The 11,766-nt window shown below is 50.4% G+C and overlaps 1 protein-coding gene across 1 annotated transcript; it reads left to right on the top strand.

Annotated features, from left to right (window-relative positions):
- Positions 1 to 268: 268 nt before the first annotated feature.
- LOC105497693 (cytoskeleton associated protein 4) lies at positions 269 to 10,410 on the top strand. Its single transcript, XM_011768982.3, has 2 exons — positions 269 to 920; positions 7,939 to 10,410. The coding sequence occupies exons 1-2, from the start codon at positions 453 to 455 to the stop codon at positions 9,262 to 9,264; spliced, it is 1,794 nt and encodes a 597-aa protein (XP_011767284.2). The 5' UTR covers positions 269 to 452; the 3' UTR covers positions 9,265 to 10,410.
- The last annotated feature ends 1,356 nt before the right edge of the window (positions 10,411 to 11,766 follow it).

Here is an 11,766-nt window from a genome sequence, read left to right on the forward strand (position 1 = left end):
CTCCTCTCCTCTCCTTTCCTCTACCCTCGCGGCCACCTCGGCGCGCGCCGCAACCTCCGCAGACCCCGCCGGGCCCCCACCCCGCGCCTGGCCGCCCCCGCGCCGGCTTCCCGGCCCCCGTAGACCCCGCCCGGCCCTCCCTCTCTGGGGTCGTGGCGACGGGGAGGAGGGGCCGCCGGGCCGGCGTGCGTGGCAGGCTCTCCCGGCTCGGCTCGCTCGGCCTCCCTTACCGGGAGGCGGGGTCGGCGCCGCAGCGGCGGAGGCAGGCCCCCTCCTCCCGCCTCCTCGGCCCGGCCTCCCTTCCCCGGCCGCGCGTCCTCTCGGCCGCTCCGACGCCAGTAGCGCCCGCGTGCCGCTCGCCCAGTCCCGGGGGAGCCCCAGCAAGTTTCCCGGGCCGCGCGCCGCGCTCGCTCGCCTCCCAGCTCGCGGCCTGAGCCGCCGCCGCGCCCGCCATGCCCTCGGCCAAACAAAGGGGCTCCAAGGGCGGCCACGGCGCCGCAAGCCCCTCGGAGAAGGGTGCCCACCCGTCGGGCGGCGCGGATGACGTGGCGAAGAAGCCGCCTCCGGCGCCGCAGCAGCCGCCGCCGCCCGCGCCGCACCCGCAGCAGCACCCGCAGCAGCACCCGCAGAACCAGGCACACGGCAAGGGCGGCCACCGCGGCGGCGGCGGCGGCGGCGGCAAGTCCTCCTCTTCGTCCTCCTCCTCCGCCGCCGCCGCCTCGTCCTCGGCGTCCTGCTCGCGCAGGCTCGGCAGGGCGCTCAACTTTCTCTTCTACCTCGCCCTGGTGGCGGCGGCCGCTTTCTCGGGCTGGTGCGTCCACCACGTCCTGGAGGAGGTCCAGCAGGTCCGGCGCAGCCACCAGGACTTCTCCCGGCAGAGGGAGGAACTGGGCCAGGGCTTGCAGGGCGTCGAGCAGAAGGTGGGTACCCCCGGCCCCCCCCCACTGGCCCCATCGACTGCGGCCTCCGGACCCACGGCCAGGCCCCTTCCTGCTGCCTGCCCAGGCCCCGAGGCGGGAGCCGGTCGCTCCTCCTTGGCGGGCCCTGGCCTAGACACCCCCTCCATGCGGCCCCCTAGTTCTGAGGCAGTCCCCAGACCCCCTTTGTTAATGGCTGCGGAGGAATCGGCCCCGAGGGATGGGCCGCCGCGAGGATGGCCAGGCTTGCCTGGCAGGGTGGGCCAAGGGCCTGTCACAGGGCATTAGCGGTGACCTGTAAGGAAGCCGGCAGGCTCCGGGGAGCCCATTCTTTCTGGATTAGGAACCGCTGAATGGGCAGAGTTGTCTGAAAAGGAGGTTGGAAGGGAAGCCAGCGCATCCCTGGAAGCCTCAGGCAAGGCCCCACCTCAGCTCTGCCTGTGGAAGACATCCCAGCGGGGTTTTTAATAGACCCGGAGCTGGCATTCTTACTCATTTGCAGGTCCAAATGAAATACCATCTATCTTTAGTTCCCTTGTCCTGTACTGGACCAGCCTGCCCAGGTGGGCCTTTGACGTAGTCCTCATTCAGCTTTTTTGGGGTTTTCTTTTGAGAGGGAGTGTGGCTCTGTCGCCCAGGCTGGAGTGCAGTGGTACGATCTCAGCTCACTGCAACCTCTGCCTCTCAGGTTCTAGCGATTCTCCTGCTTTAGCCTCCTGAGTAGCTGGGATTACAGGATTACAGGCATGTGCCACCACGCCTGGCTGATTTTTTATTAGTAGTAGAGACAAAGTTTCACCGTGTTGGCCAGGCTGGTCTCGAACTTCTGACCGTAAGTGATCTGCCTGCCTCGGCCTCCCAGAATGCTTGGATTACAGGCATGAGCCACTGCGCCCGGCCCTACTTCAGCTTTAGGGGAAGGGAAGGGCCAAAAATACTAGATCATACTGGTGAATAATACTTCTAGCCACATTTATATGGTGTTTAGAATGCTTACTCACATATTACCTAATTTTTATAGCCACCCTGGGAGGGAGGGAGGACTAACAGTTTTGATTTCATTTTCCAGAGCAGAACATTGAGGTTTAGACAGAGCAGTGAGTTGACAAAGTCCCCAGCTGGTGAGTGGCAGACACATGCAAATGTCTAGTCCACTGCCCTGTTCGTTAAGGGTCCACAGGGGTTCATTTCAGGTATGGACGGACCCAACTCTCAAGGCGAAGGTGCTTAGCTTCCGCCCTTCTGTGATTTTTCCATACCAAGTACGGCCCCTTTTATCTCATTCGCTCTTCACTATGTCATTGCTCAATGAAAGTTGGTTGCAAGACTGAAACAAAAAATCCCGCCACTTCTGGTCCCGGAGCCGCTGCCTCCTTTTCCCAGCATGCTGTCTGTCCTGCCAAGTTGCTCTCTGCTTTTGTTGAGTGTGCAGGACTAGGAGTTTCCTCTTAAGACTGGCAGAGCACGGCCGGGCGTGGTGCCTCATTCCTGTAATCCCAGCGCTTTAGGAGGCCGAGGTGGGCGGATCACCTGAGGTCAGAAGTTTGAGAGCAGCCTGGCCAACATGGTGAAACCCCGTGTCTACTAAAAATACCAAAATTAGCGGGGCGTGGTGACGCATGCCTGTAGTCCCAGCTACTCAGGAAGCTGAGGCAGGAGAATTGCTTGAACCCAGGAGGCGGAGGTTGCAATGAGCAGAGATCCTGCCAGTGCACCCCAGCCTGAACCATAGAGCGAGACTCTGTCTCAAAAAAAAAAAAAAAAAAAAAGACTGGCAGAACAACTGGAATGAGTCAGCCTGCTAAACGCTGCAGGCCAAGGGAGGTGACTTTTCTAAGGGAATTAAGTAGGCAGTGCTGCTTTGCCTATCCTGAATGTCAAACCATTCTTAAAAAATAGACATACTGCTGGAGTATAATCACTAGCCTCTGTTTCTTCTCTTTCATCCACCTACTTACTAATCAATCATAATATTTATTAAAGTCTGACAGTTGCGGGGCTCTGTGTAGGCTTTGTGGGAGGGTATGAAGGAGCAAAAGACACCAATCACTTGGGCAGCACATAAGGAGGTGTCAGTCGAGGGTAACTCCCATGAAAGTTCAGAAGAGGGAGGGTGTGGAATTTCGCCTGTATCCTGGTGGCCAGGGTAGTGCCAGCCATCTAGCCGGTGATCGATAAATGTTGAGAGAAGGAGTGTGATCAACACCGTGGCAGGGGCACTATTTTGAGCATGTTCGAGAGAGAGGAGGTGGCTACCATGCCAGTGGCAGAGTCACATTTAGGAAATTGTGAGAGAGGGGAGGTTGGAAGTTGAGGCCAAAATAGGGAAGGTCTTGAATCCAGGTTAATTCTCTGTGCTTCTCCCTGCCCCTCCCTTAGTCTCTTCTTTTTGCTTCTTCACCCCCTCTCCATCACAGCTATGTATATAGATCACTTGCTTCTTTGGGGCTCAGTTTTCCCTTCCACACAATGAGAAGAGGGCTCCATCCAGACTTTTAAGAATCCTCATGGCTCTAAAATCGTTGAAATAGTGACTTCTCTTTTTTTTATTTCATATTTTATATTTCGTAGAGACAGGGTCTCCCTGTGTCACCAAGCTGGGGCATAGTGGTGTGATCATAGCTCACTGCAGCCTTGAGCTCCTGGCCTCAAGTATTCCTCTTGCCTCAGTCTCACAAGTAGCTGGGACCAGAGGCACACACAAGCACATCCAGCTATTTATTTTTTAAATATTTGGTAGAGTCAGTGTCTTGCCGTGTTGCTCAGGTTGGTCTCAAACTCCTGGGCTCAAGCAGTCCTCCTGCCTTGGCCTCTCAAAGTGCTGGGACTACCGATGTGAGCCACTGCGCCTGGCTGACCACTTTTCTTTTAATTTAGTAGTGTAATAAAACTATTATTTAATGTGTCATATTTGTGGTGCACTTATTACGTGCCAGGCACTATGCAAAGCATTTGAAAATGCATCATCTCCTGACTCTCACAACAACCCCAAGAGGTAAGAACTATTATCAGCCCTCTTTGACAGAGGAGAAAAATGAGAGGCTAAGTGACTGAGCGGTTATATAGCTAGTAAGTGGCTGGGCTAGGATCCAAACTGTTGTCTAACTCCTAGAACACTATTAACCACTCCACTATTTAGCCTAGTACATAGTAGGTGCCCAATAAATGTTTCATTGACTTGAGACTCAGAACATGGCCAGAACAGTGTTAGGATTTGCCACAGAATGTGGCCACCCTGTCTGCATCTTTGGGGTGGCCAGGAAATAATTATTTTGCATTGAGGAACCAGTTGTGTTTGGTTCTCTGACATCCTGAGTTTGAACCCCTTTATAACTCTTGGTGACTTATTGGGGGGTGGAGTTTGGTTCATAGCAGGGAAGTACACTTACAGTATAATTAGTGTTCACTGTCAGTCAGCCATGCTATTAAATGCTTTATAGTCATGATTTCTGTTCTTCCAGCCACCCTCTAAGGCAGGTATCATTTAGTGGCACCATTTTGCAGATGGGGCAGCTGAGGACTGGCTGTGTCACTCGTTCAAGGTCACACACAGACCATAAGTGGTGTAGCTGGAGTTGGGTGCCCACCTGTCTCTTGTCCTCCAGCTAGATATTCTTGTTATTGGAGAATGACTCAAATCTTCTGAATGACTGTAGCACAAGCAGAGAGGCTGGCCTGTCCTTACCCAGAGGATTCAGCAGGCACAAGTGAGTCCTGGGCTTCAGAAAGTGTTGGCAGTTGATCTTTAGGCCTTCTGAAGAGCTGTGTTGCCCTGGCAGATCCAGCGTGATATAAAGAATGGTAGGCCGGGCGCAGTGGCTCATGCCTGTAATCCCAGCACTTTGGGAGGCTGAGGCGGGTGGATCACGAGGTCAGGAGATCGAGACCATCCTGGCTAACATGGTGAAACCCCGTCTGTACTAAAAAAATATAAAAAACTAGCCGGGCGTGGTGGCGGGTGCCTGTAGTCCCAGCTACTCGGGAGGCTGAGGCAGGAGAATGGCGTGAACCCGGGAGGCAGAGCTTGCAGTGAGCCAAGATTGCACCACTGCACTCCAGCCTGGGCGACAGAGCTAGACTCCATCTCAAAAAAAAAAAAAAAAAAAAAAAAAAAAGAATGGTAGGAATAGGCTTAGACCTGGTAGGGACAGTTTAATGAGACTAGGACCTATTTGTGGAAGCGTGAGTTCCCTGTTCATATTTCTTTGTTTTCTTGTCTAGATTCTCTGGCTAAGGAGTCAGGGCGTCAGGAATTGGCAGCCTCTCTTCCAGGTACTCAGAGCACTTGGAAGTCAGTGCCCCTGTCTGAGCATATCACATAGTGGTTAAGAGCTCAGGTTCTGAAATCAAGCATTTTAGGATTTTGACATTTGAGCCTACCACTTACCAGTTTCCTCATTAGTAAAATGGAGATCATTGGGAGCCACCAACTCATGAGATGATGATGAGGGTGTAATGAGATGATGTATCTGAAGTCCTTTGTGTAATTATTGGTCCATCATAAGTGGCTGGTTGAATGTCAACCACTGCTAACACCCAGTCCCCCCACCCTACGGTGTAACCTTGAGGGCAAGCATCCTAGCCATTATTTCATCTCTGGCATCTTGCCCACTGCCCACCACTTAGTGGGCATCCCACATTTGTTGGGGGAACAGATATTTCCTATGCATATTGATTATAATGAGTTATTTTCACATAAAGATGCGCAACTCATAGTACCCTCAGTAGGGGAACACCATGTTCTTTTTATAGTGTTGGGGGTTGGGTATAATTTCTGTTCTAGTCTCCTTCCTAACCATTTGTGAAGAGCCAGCCCAGGTCAGGACTGGCAGGGATCAGAGGAGACATGGGCCAGCTCATCAGGCTTCGCTTAAATTTCCTCATTCTGTGATTCCATCAAAAAACACTGGAAGAAAGCCTGCCATGTTGAAGGTACCGTGCTCACCTGCTCACACCTCTGTTCTGAGTGCTATGCTTAGAACAGGCAGACACTGTGATTTAGTAACCTAGTTTCAGAGATGGGCTCTCTCCAGTACCTTCACGGAGTGTCCTTTAAGACTTGGGTTGTATTTGGTTGGGCAGGGAAATTGTCTAGTATTCTGGAGCCCCTGAGAACCTTACTCTAATCTGCCTTAAAACAGACCGATGGAGCTAGACAGCACTTTAGAGACTTATTTGCTACTGGATGATGAGCCTGGGACTTGGAAAGTGAACGTGACTCTTCGTGCTTACAGAGCTGGTTACTGGTGGGGCTGGCACAAGAGCCGAGGTGTGCTCTTCACATTCCGTTTCAGTTTATCCTCCTGCCTTTTGGCATTGGACTGAAGATAGTTCTAGGAATCTGCAGACTCACCAGGTGCTTCAGAAGAAACGAGAAATAATCACGATGATGATAGCTGCCATGTATTGAGCGTTCACTATGTTCTGGGCACAGTTTAAGTATTTGATATATTATTAATTCACTTAATCCTCATACAGAGAATCATATGAGTCTGGTACTGTTTTCTTATCCTTCAACTGAGGAAACCAAGGTACAGATAGGCTAAATAACTTCCCTAAGATCACACTGCTGGGAAGTGTTGAAGCGAGGATTTGAACCTAGGCAGTCTGGCTCAAGAGTCCATGCCAGTGGACGGACTCTTTTTATTTTTTAACTTTTTATCATGGCAGTGTTCAAGCATAAACAAAAAAGCAATATAATGAACCCCAGTTTCAAGAATTACTGATGTTTTGCCATTCCTTTTTCATTCCATCAGCACACCTGGCATCTGCTTTTTTTTTTTTTTTGGCTGGAGTTAGAAGTCTGATTCTGAACCACTCTCTTGCCCTATGGGTGCCCAACCTGGTCTCCCTTGTTCTCCAGATGCTGTTGCTGTTGAATGGCCATAACATAAGCAGAGAGGCTGTCCTGTCCTGAAGCCAGAAAATTTACTGGGCGGAAGTGGGTCCAGGGCTTCAGAAAATATTGGCAGTTCAGCTCTAGGGCCTCTGAAGAGCCTATGTTGTCCTGGCAGATCCAGGGGATAGTGAATTAGGAATTAGTTTTAAAGTGAATCCCTGGCTGACATTCTTAGTTTACCCAAAGCATTTTAGGATTTATTTCCAACTGATAAGGGTTCCTTTCCTTTCCTTCCCTTTCTATTCCTTTCCCTGTTTGTTTTAACAGAACACAGTATATCATACCTAACAAAGTTTACAGTATTTCTTGAATGTCATCTGACACCCAGTCCAGAATCACAGTTCCTTGATTATTTCAAAAATGGCTTTAAAAAATTTATTTATTTATTTTTAAATTTTTGTGGTGTTTTAGACACAGGACCTCACTCTGTTGCCCAGGCTGGACTTGAACTCCTGGGCTCAAGGCAACCTGTCACCTTAGCTTCCCAAGTAGCTGGGACTACAGGTGGACACCACCAGGCCCAGCTCAAAGGTGTCTTTTTAACAGTTGGTTTGTTCAAATCAGGATCTATGTAAGATCCACACATTACACTTGATTGAAAATTTTCCTAAATTTATTTCGGCCTGTAAGTTTCCTGTCTTTCCTTCTTTTAAAATGCCACTTAGTTGTTGAAGATCCTGGTTCTTTATCCTATAGAATTGTCCACATTGTGGGTTCGGCTGATTGCATCCTCATGACATGTCTCTCCTGCGTGATGGTTAGACCGAGGGACTTGATAGAGTCAGGTACTTGTTTTCTGTCTTTTCCTTGTTTTTTTTGCAACAAAGTATTAAAAGTGGCACCATGTGCCACATCAGGCTAAAACCCAGGTTATTAATCATTGTGCTGTCCAGCCTGATTAGTCAGGCCTGGGTTATAAATCATCCCTGGAGCACTAGAAGGGGGCCGTAGGGTTGGTCCTCAAAACCATATGGACTATGTGTGGAAGGATGTTTCTCCAAAGGAAAATTGTGGTGCCATTCTGGGAAAAACAGGACCTGGAGGCTGGGCAGACAAAAAAAGTTCTATCATGTGAAACTCATCAGGTCTTCTCAGCAATTAACGTCTGGATTTTGATTACAGGTGCAGTCTTTGCAAGCCACATTTGGAACTTTTGAGTCCATCTTGAGAAGCTCCCAACATAAACAAGACCTCACAGAGAAAGCTGTGAAGCAAGGGGAAAGTGAGGTCAGCCGGATCAGTGAAGTGCTGCAGAAACTCCAGAATGAGATTCTCAAAGACCTCTCGGATGGGATCCATGTGGTGAAGGACGCCCGGGAGCGGGACTTCACATCCCTGGAGAACACGGTGGAGGAGCGACTGACGGAGCTCACCAAATCCATCAACGACAACATCGCCATCTTCACAGAAGTCCAGAAGAGGAGCCAGAAGGAGATCAACGACGTGAAGGCAAAGGTTGCCTCCCTGGAAGAATCCGAGGGGCACAAGCAGGATTTGAAAGCCTTGAAGGAAGCTGTGAAGGAGATACAGACCTCAGCCAAGTCCAGAGAGTGGGACATGGAGGCCCTGAGAAGCACCCTTCAGACTATGGAGTCCGACGTCTACACCGAGGTCCGCGAGCTGGTGAGCCTCAAGCAAGAGCAGCAGGCTTTCAAGGAGGCGGCCGACACGGAGCGGCTCGCCCTGCAGGCCCTCACGGAGAAGCTTCTCAGGTCCGAAGAGTCCGTCTCCCGCCTCCCGGAGGAGATCCGGAGACTGGAGGAAGAGCTCCGCCAGCTGAAGTCCGATTCCCATGGGCCGAAGGAAGATGGAGGCTTCAGACACTCGGAAGCCTTTGAGGCGCTCCAGCAAAAGAGTCAGGGACTGGACTCCAGGCTCCAGCACGTGGAGGACGGGGTGCTCTCCATGCAGGTGGCTTCTGCGCGCCAGACCGAGAGCCTGGAGTCCCTCCTGTCCAAGAGCCAGGAGCATGAGCAGCGCCTGGCCGCCCTGCAGGGGCGCCTGGAAGGCCTGGGGTCCTCGGAGGCAGACCAGGATGGCCTGGCCAGCACGGTGCGGAGCCTGGGTGAGGCCCAGCTGGTGCTCTACGGCGACGTGGAGGAGCTGAAGAGGAGTGTGGGGGAGCTCCCCAGCACCGTGGAATCACTCCAGAAAGTGCAGGAGCAGGTGCACACGCTGCTCAGTCAGGACCAAGCCCAGGCCGCCCGTCTGCCTCCTCAGGACTTCCTGGACAGACTTTCTTCTTTAGACAACCTGAAAGCCTCAGTCAGCCAAGTGGAGGCAGACTTGAAAATGCTCAGGACTGCTGTGGACAGTTTGGTTGCATACTCCGTCAAAATAGAAAGCAACGAGAACAACCTGGAATCAGCCAAGGGTTTACTAGATGACCTGAGGAATGATCTGGATAGGTTGTTCGTGAAAGTGGAGAAGATTCACGAAAAGGTCTAAATGAATTGTGTGTGCAGGGCGCGGATTTAAAGTCCAATTTCTCATGACCAAAAAATGTGTGGTTTTCTCCCATGTGTCCCCCACCCCCCAATTTCTTGTCCCCTCTTGAAGAGCAGTTGTCACCACCTGAACACCAAGGCATTGTATTTTCGTGCCCAGTTAATTTATTGACAATGTTTTAAGTTCTCTGCTTCAGAGTTTGGTTAGCTTCCTGAAGCGCAGCCCCTGTGAATAACAGGTGGCTTTTCATGGATGTCTCTAGTCAGAGAAAAATGATAAAGGCTTCAATTGAGGATTAACAGAAGCAGATTAACCTCAAAAATCCTGTCTGGCTGGCAGATTTCAAGTAAAAAAAAAAAGGTGGTTTTGGGGGACACTTTTATTTCCAGTTGTCTTTAAGGAAAATTAATTTTACTTTTTTTTTTTTTTTTTTGTACTTCTGGCCGAAATTTTTATGAGCTATCTCTCACTTGTCTTCCACTTTGAACCGGTTAAAGCTCATAGCTGTCAGCTCTGAATGAGGAGGGGAGAAGCCCCTGGGTCTGTCTTTGAAAGGAATCCGCTGCTTGAGGGCCGCCTTCCCCTGTGGTGTGTGGGTCATTTCTCTTCCTGACGCATCTTATGATATCAGAGGTAACTATGCAAAGCATCCAGACGGTTCTGAATGTGAAGCACTCCACCCAGCAGAGTCCCGGTGTCCTCTGTCCCCGCTGCCGGCCCGTGTTCTCTCTCAAGAGGTCACCAAGGAACACAGAGGTTTAGGCTCCCAGAAAGGGGAGTCTTTGGGTTCTTTCAAAAAACGCATTAGGAGAGCTGTCCACAGTGGAATGGGGGGTCTCCCTGGGGAATGTAGGCCAGGTCCTTTTATTTTAACATGATGTCCATGAAGAGGTTTGCTGCCTGGGCAGCCCTGTCTGTCGGCAAGGAGCGTGCATACTGCGTTTCTGTAATTGTTTGCTGTATCTCCCTTCCCTCTGAGCTGTATTGTTCTTTAACGGCTGTCTTGCCCTTCCAAAAAAAAATTGAAAAAAAAAACAAAAAACCTGAAAAGTACAAAAAAAAAGGTTTTGTTTAGTTTACTGTGAAATGAACTGTATGGCTTATTTACAGTATTTTTAATTCTTAATAAACACTTGAGCTTTGTTATGACTTTTCCAGAGTGGTTGCATTCTGAGAATTTCGTAATTATGATGTGTTTTATTAGCATGTGGTATAAACGATTAGCAAATAGGTAAGTTTACTATTTTAAAGCTGTTTTTTCTTTTAATTCTGAAACCAAGATGGCCTCACTCTTGGGCTGGGGGCCTGCTTTGATGGACTGTTAGCAAGTGTGTTCAATGATTACTTGTCTCCAGCTCTGTTGTCTTCAAGCATAGGACCTCAACCCTCACTACCTATTAGAATCTTCCTGGGAGCTTTAAAAAATGCCTGGGCCCTGCCCCAACAGATGCCGATTGAATAGGCATAAAGAGTCTGGCACTGGCATTTTTATTTTTTATTTTTATTTTTTTTTTGAGACGGAGTCTCGCTCTGTCGTCCAGGCTGGAGTGCAGTGGTGCGATCTCAGCTCACTGCAATCTCTGCCTCCCAGGTTCTGGCCATTCTGCCTCAGCCTCCTGAGTAGCTGGGAATACAGGCACCCGCCACCATGCCCGGCTAATTTTTTTTGTATTTTTGGTAGAGACGGGGTTTCACTGTGTTAACCAGGATGGTCTCAATCTCCTGACCTTGTGATCCGCCCACCTTGGCCTCCCAAAGTGCTGGGATTACAGGCGTAAGCCACCGCACCCAGCCAGCACTGGTATTTTAAAGGTTCCCTCTCTGATTCTAATGTCCAGCCAGGGTTGAGAACCAGTGTCTCAGACCATCTGAGTGACCTTCAGCCCTAGTGCACACCTGGACATGTTTTCTTCCCTGGATTGCCTTCCACCCTCCACCCAATAAAAACCACATGCTGTTTATTGAGTACCTGTGTGCCAGGTCTTGTGCTCAGCATGCGTAATAACCTGTTATTCCTCCTTATAGTCCCCCGAGGTAGGCGGTATCATTTCCCATTTCACAGAGGGACAGCAGGCTGAGAAGCTTCATACAAGATCATTCATTAGGAAGTGGCAGGGCTAAGCTTTGTACCTCATCCTTGCTTTAACTGGGACAGCATCCTCTACCATCCACTGACACCAGTGGAGGTCCATTTGGCCTGTGGAACATCTGTCCTGTTCCAGAGCCCGAGGCTGCAAGAGATTTCTTCTTTCCCACCTAGGGAGTAGAGGGTGGCTAGGACCTGAGGCCCTGTGGCTTGTTGTCCCCCTTTCAGGCTGGAGGGCCCGTCATCTCTGAATTGCTGTCAGGCACTCTGGATCCCTCAAAGCTTCACAACTCGGAGCTGGAAGTTTTTCCCAAAGCAGTCAGCAAATCAGGACAGGCTCTGTAAATCATTTCTAGTTTTATTTCAAAACCATTTTGCTTTTTATTTTAAAGTCTTAAGTATTGACACGTATGCTT

This window comes from Macaca nemestrina, chromosome 10 (genome assembly GCF_043159975.1).
Source record: "Macaca nemestrina isolate mMacNem1 chromosome 10, mMacNem.hap1, whole genome shotgun sequence".
Classification (NCBI taxonomy): domain Eukaryota; kingdom Metazoa; phylum Chordata; class Mammalia; order Primates; family Cercopithecidae; genus Macaca; species Macaca nemestrina.

Bases quoted from the DNA above. Each gene is read 5' to 3' on its own strand.
- LOC105497693 (XM_011768982.3), top strand. From the start codon at position 453: ATGCCCTCGGCCAAACAAAGGGGCTCCAAGGGCGGCCACGGCGCCGCA. The intron at 921-7,938 runs GTGGGTACCCCC...TTTTGATTACAG, and splicing joins TGCAGGGCGTCGAGCAGAAG to GTGCAGTCTTTGCAAGCCAC.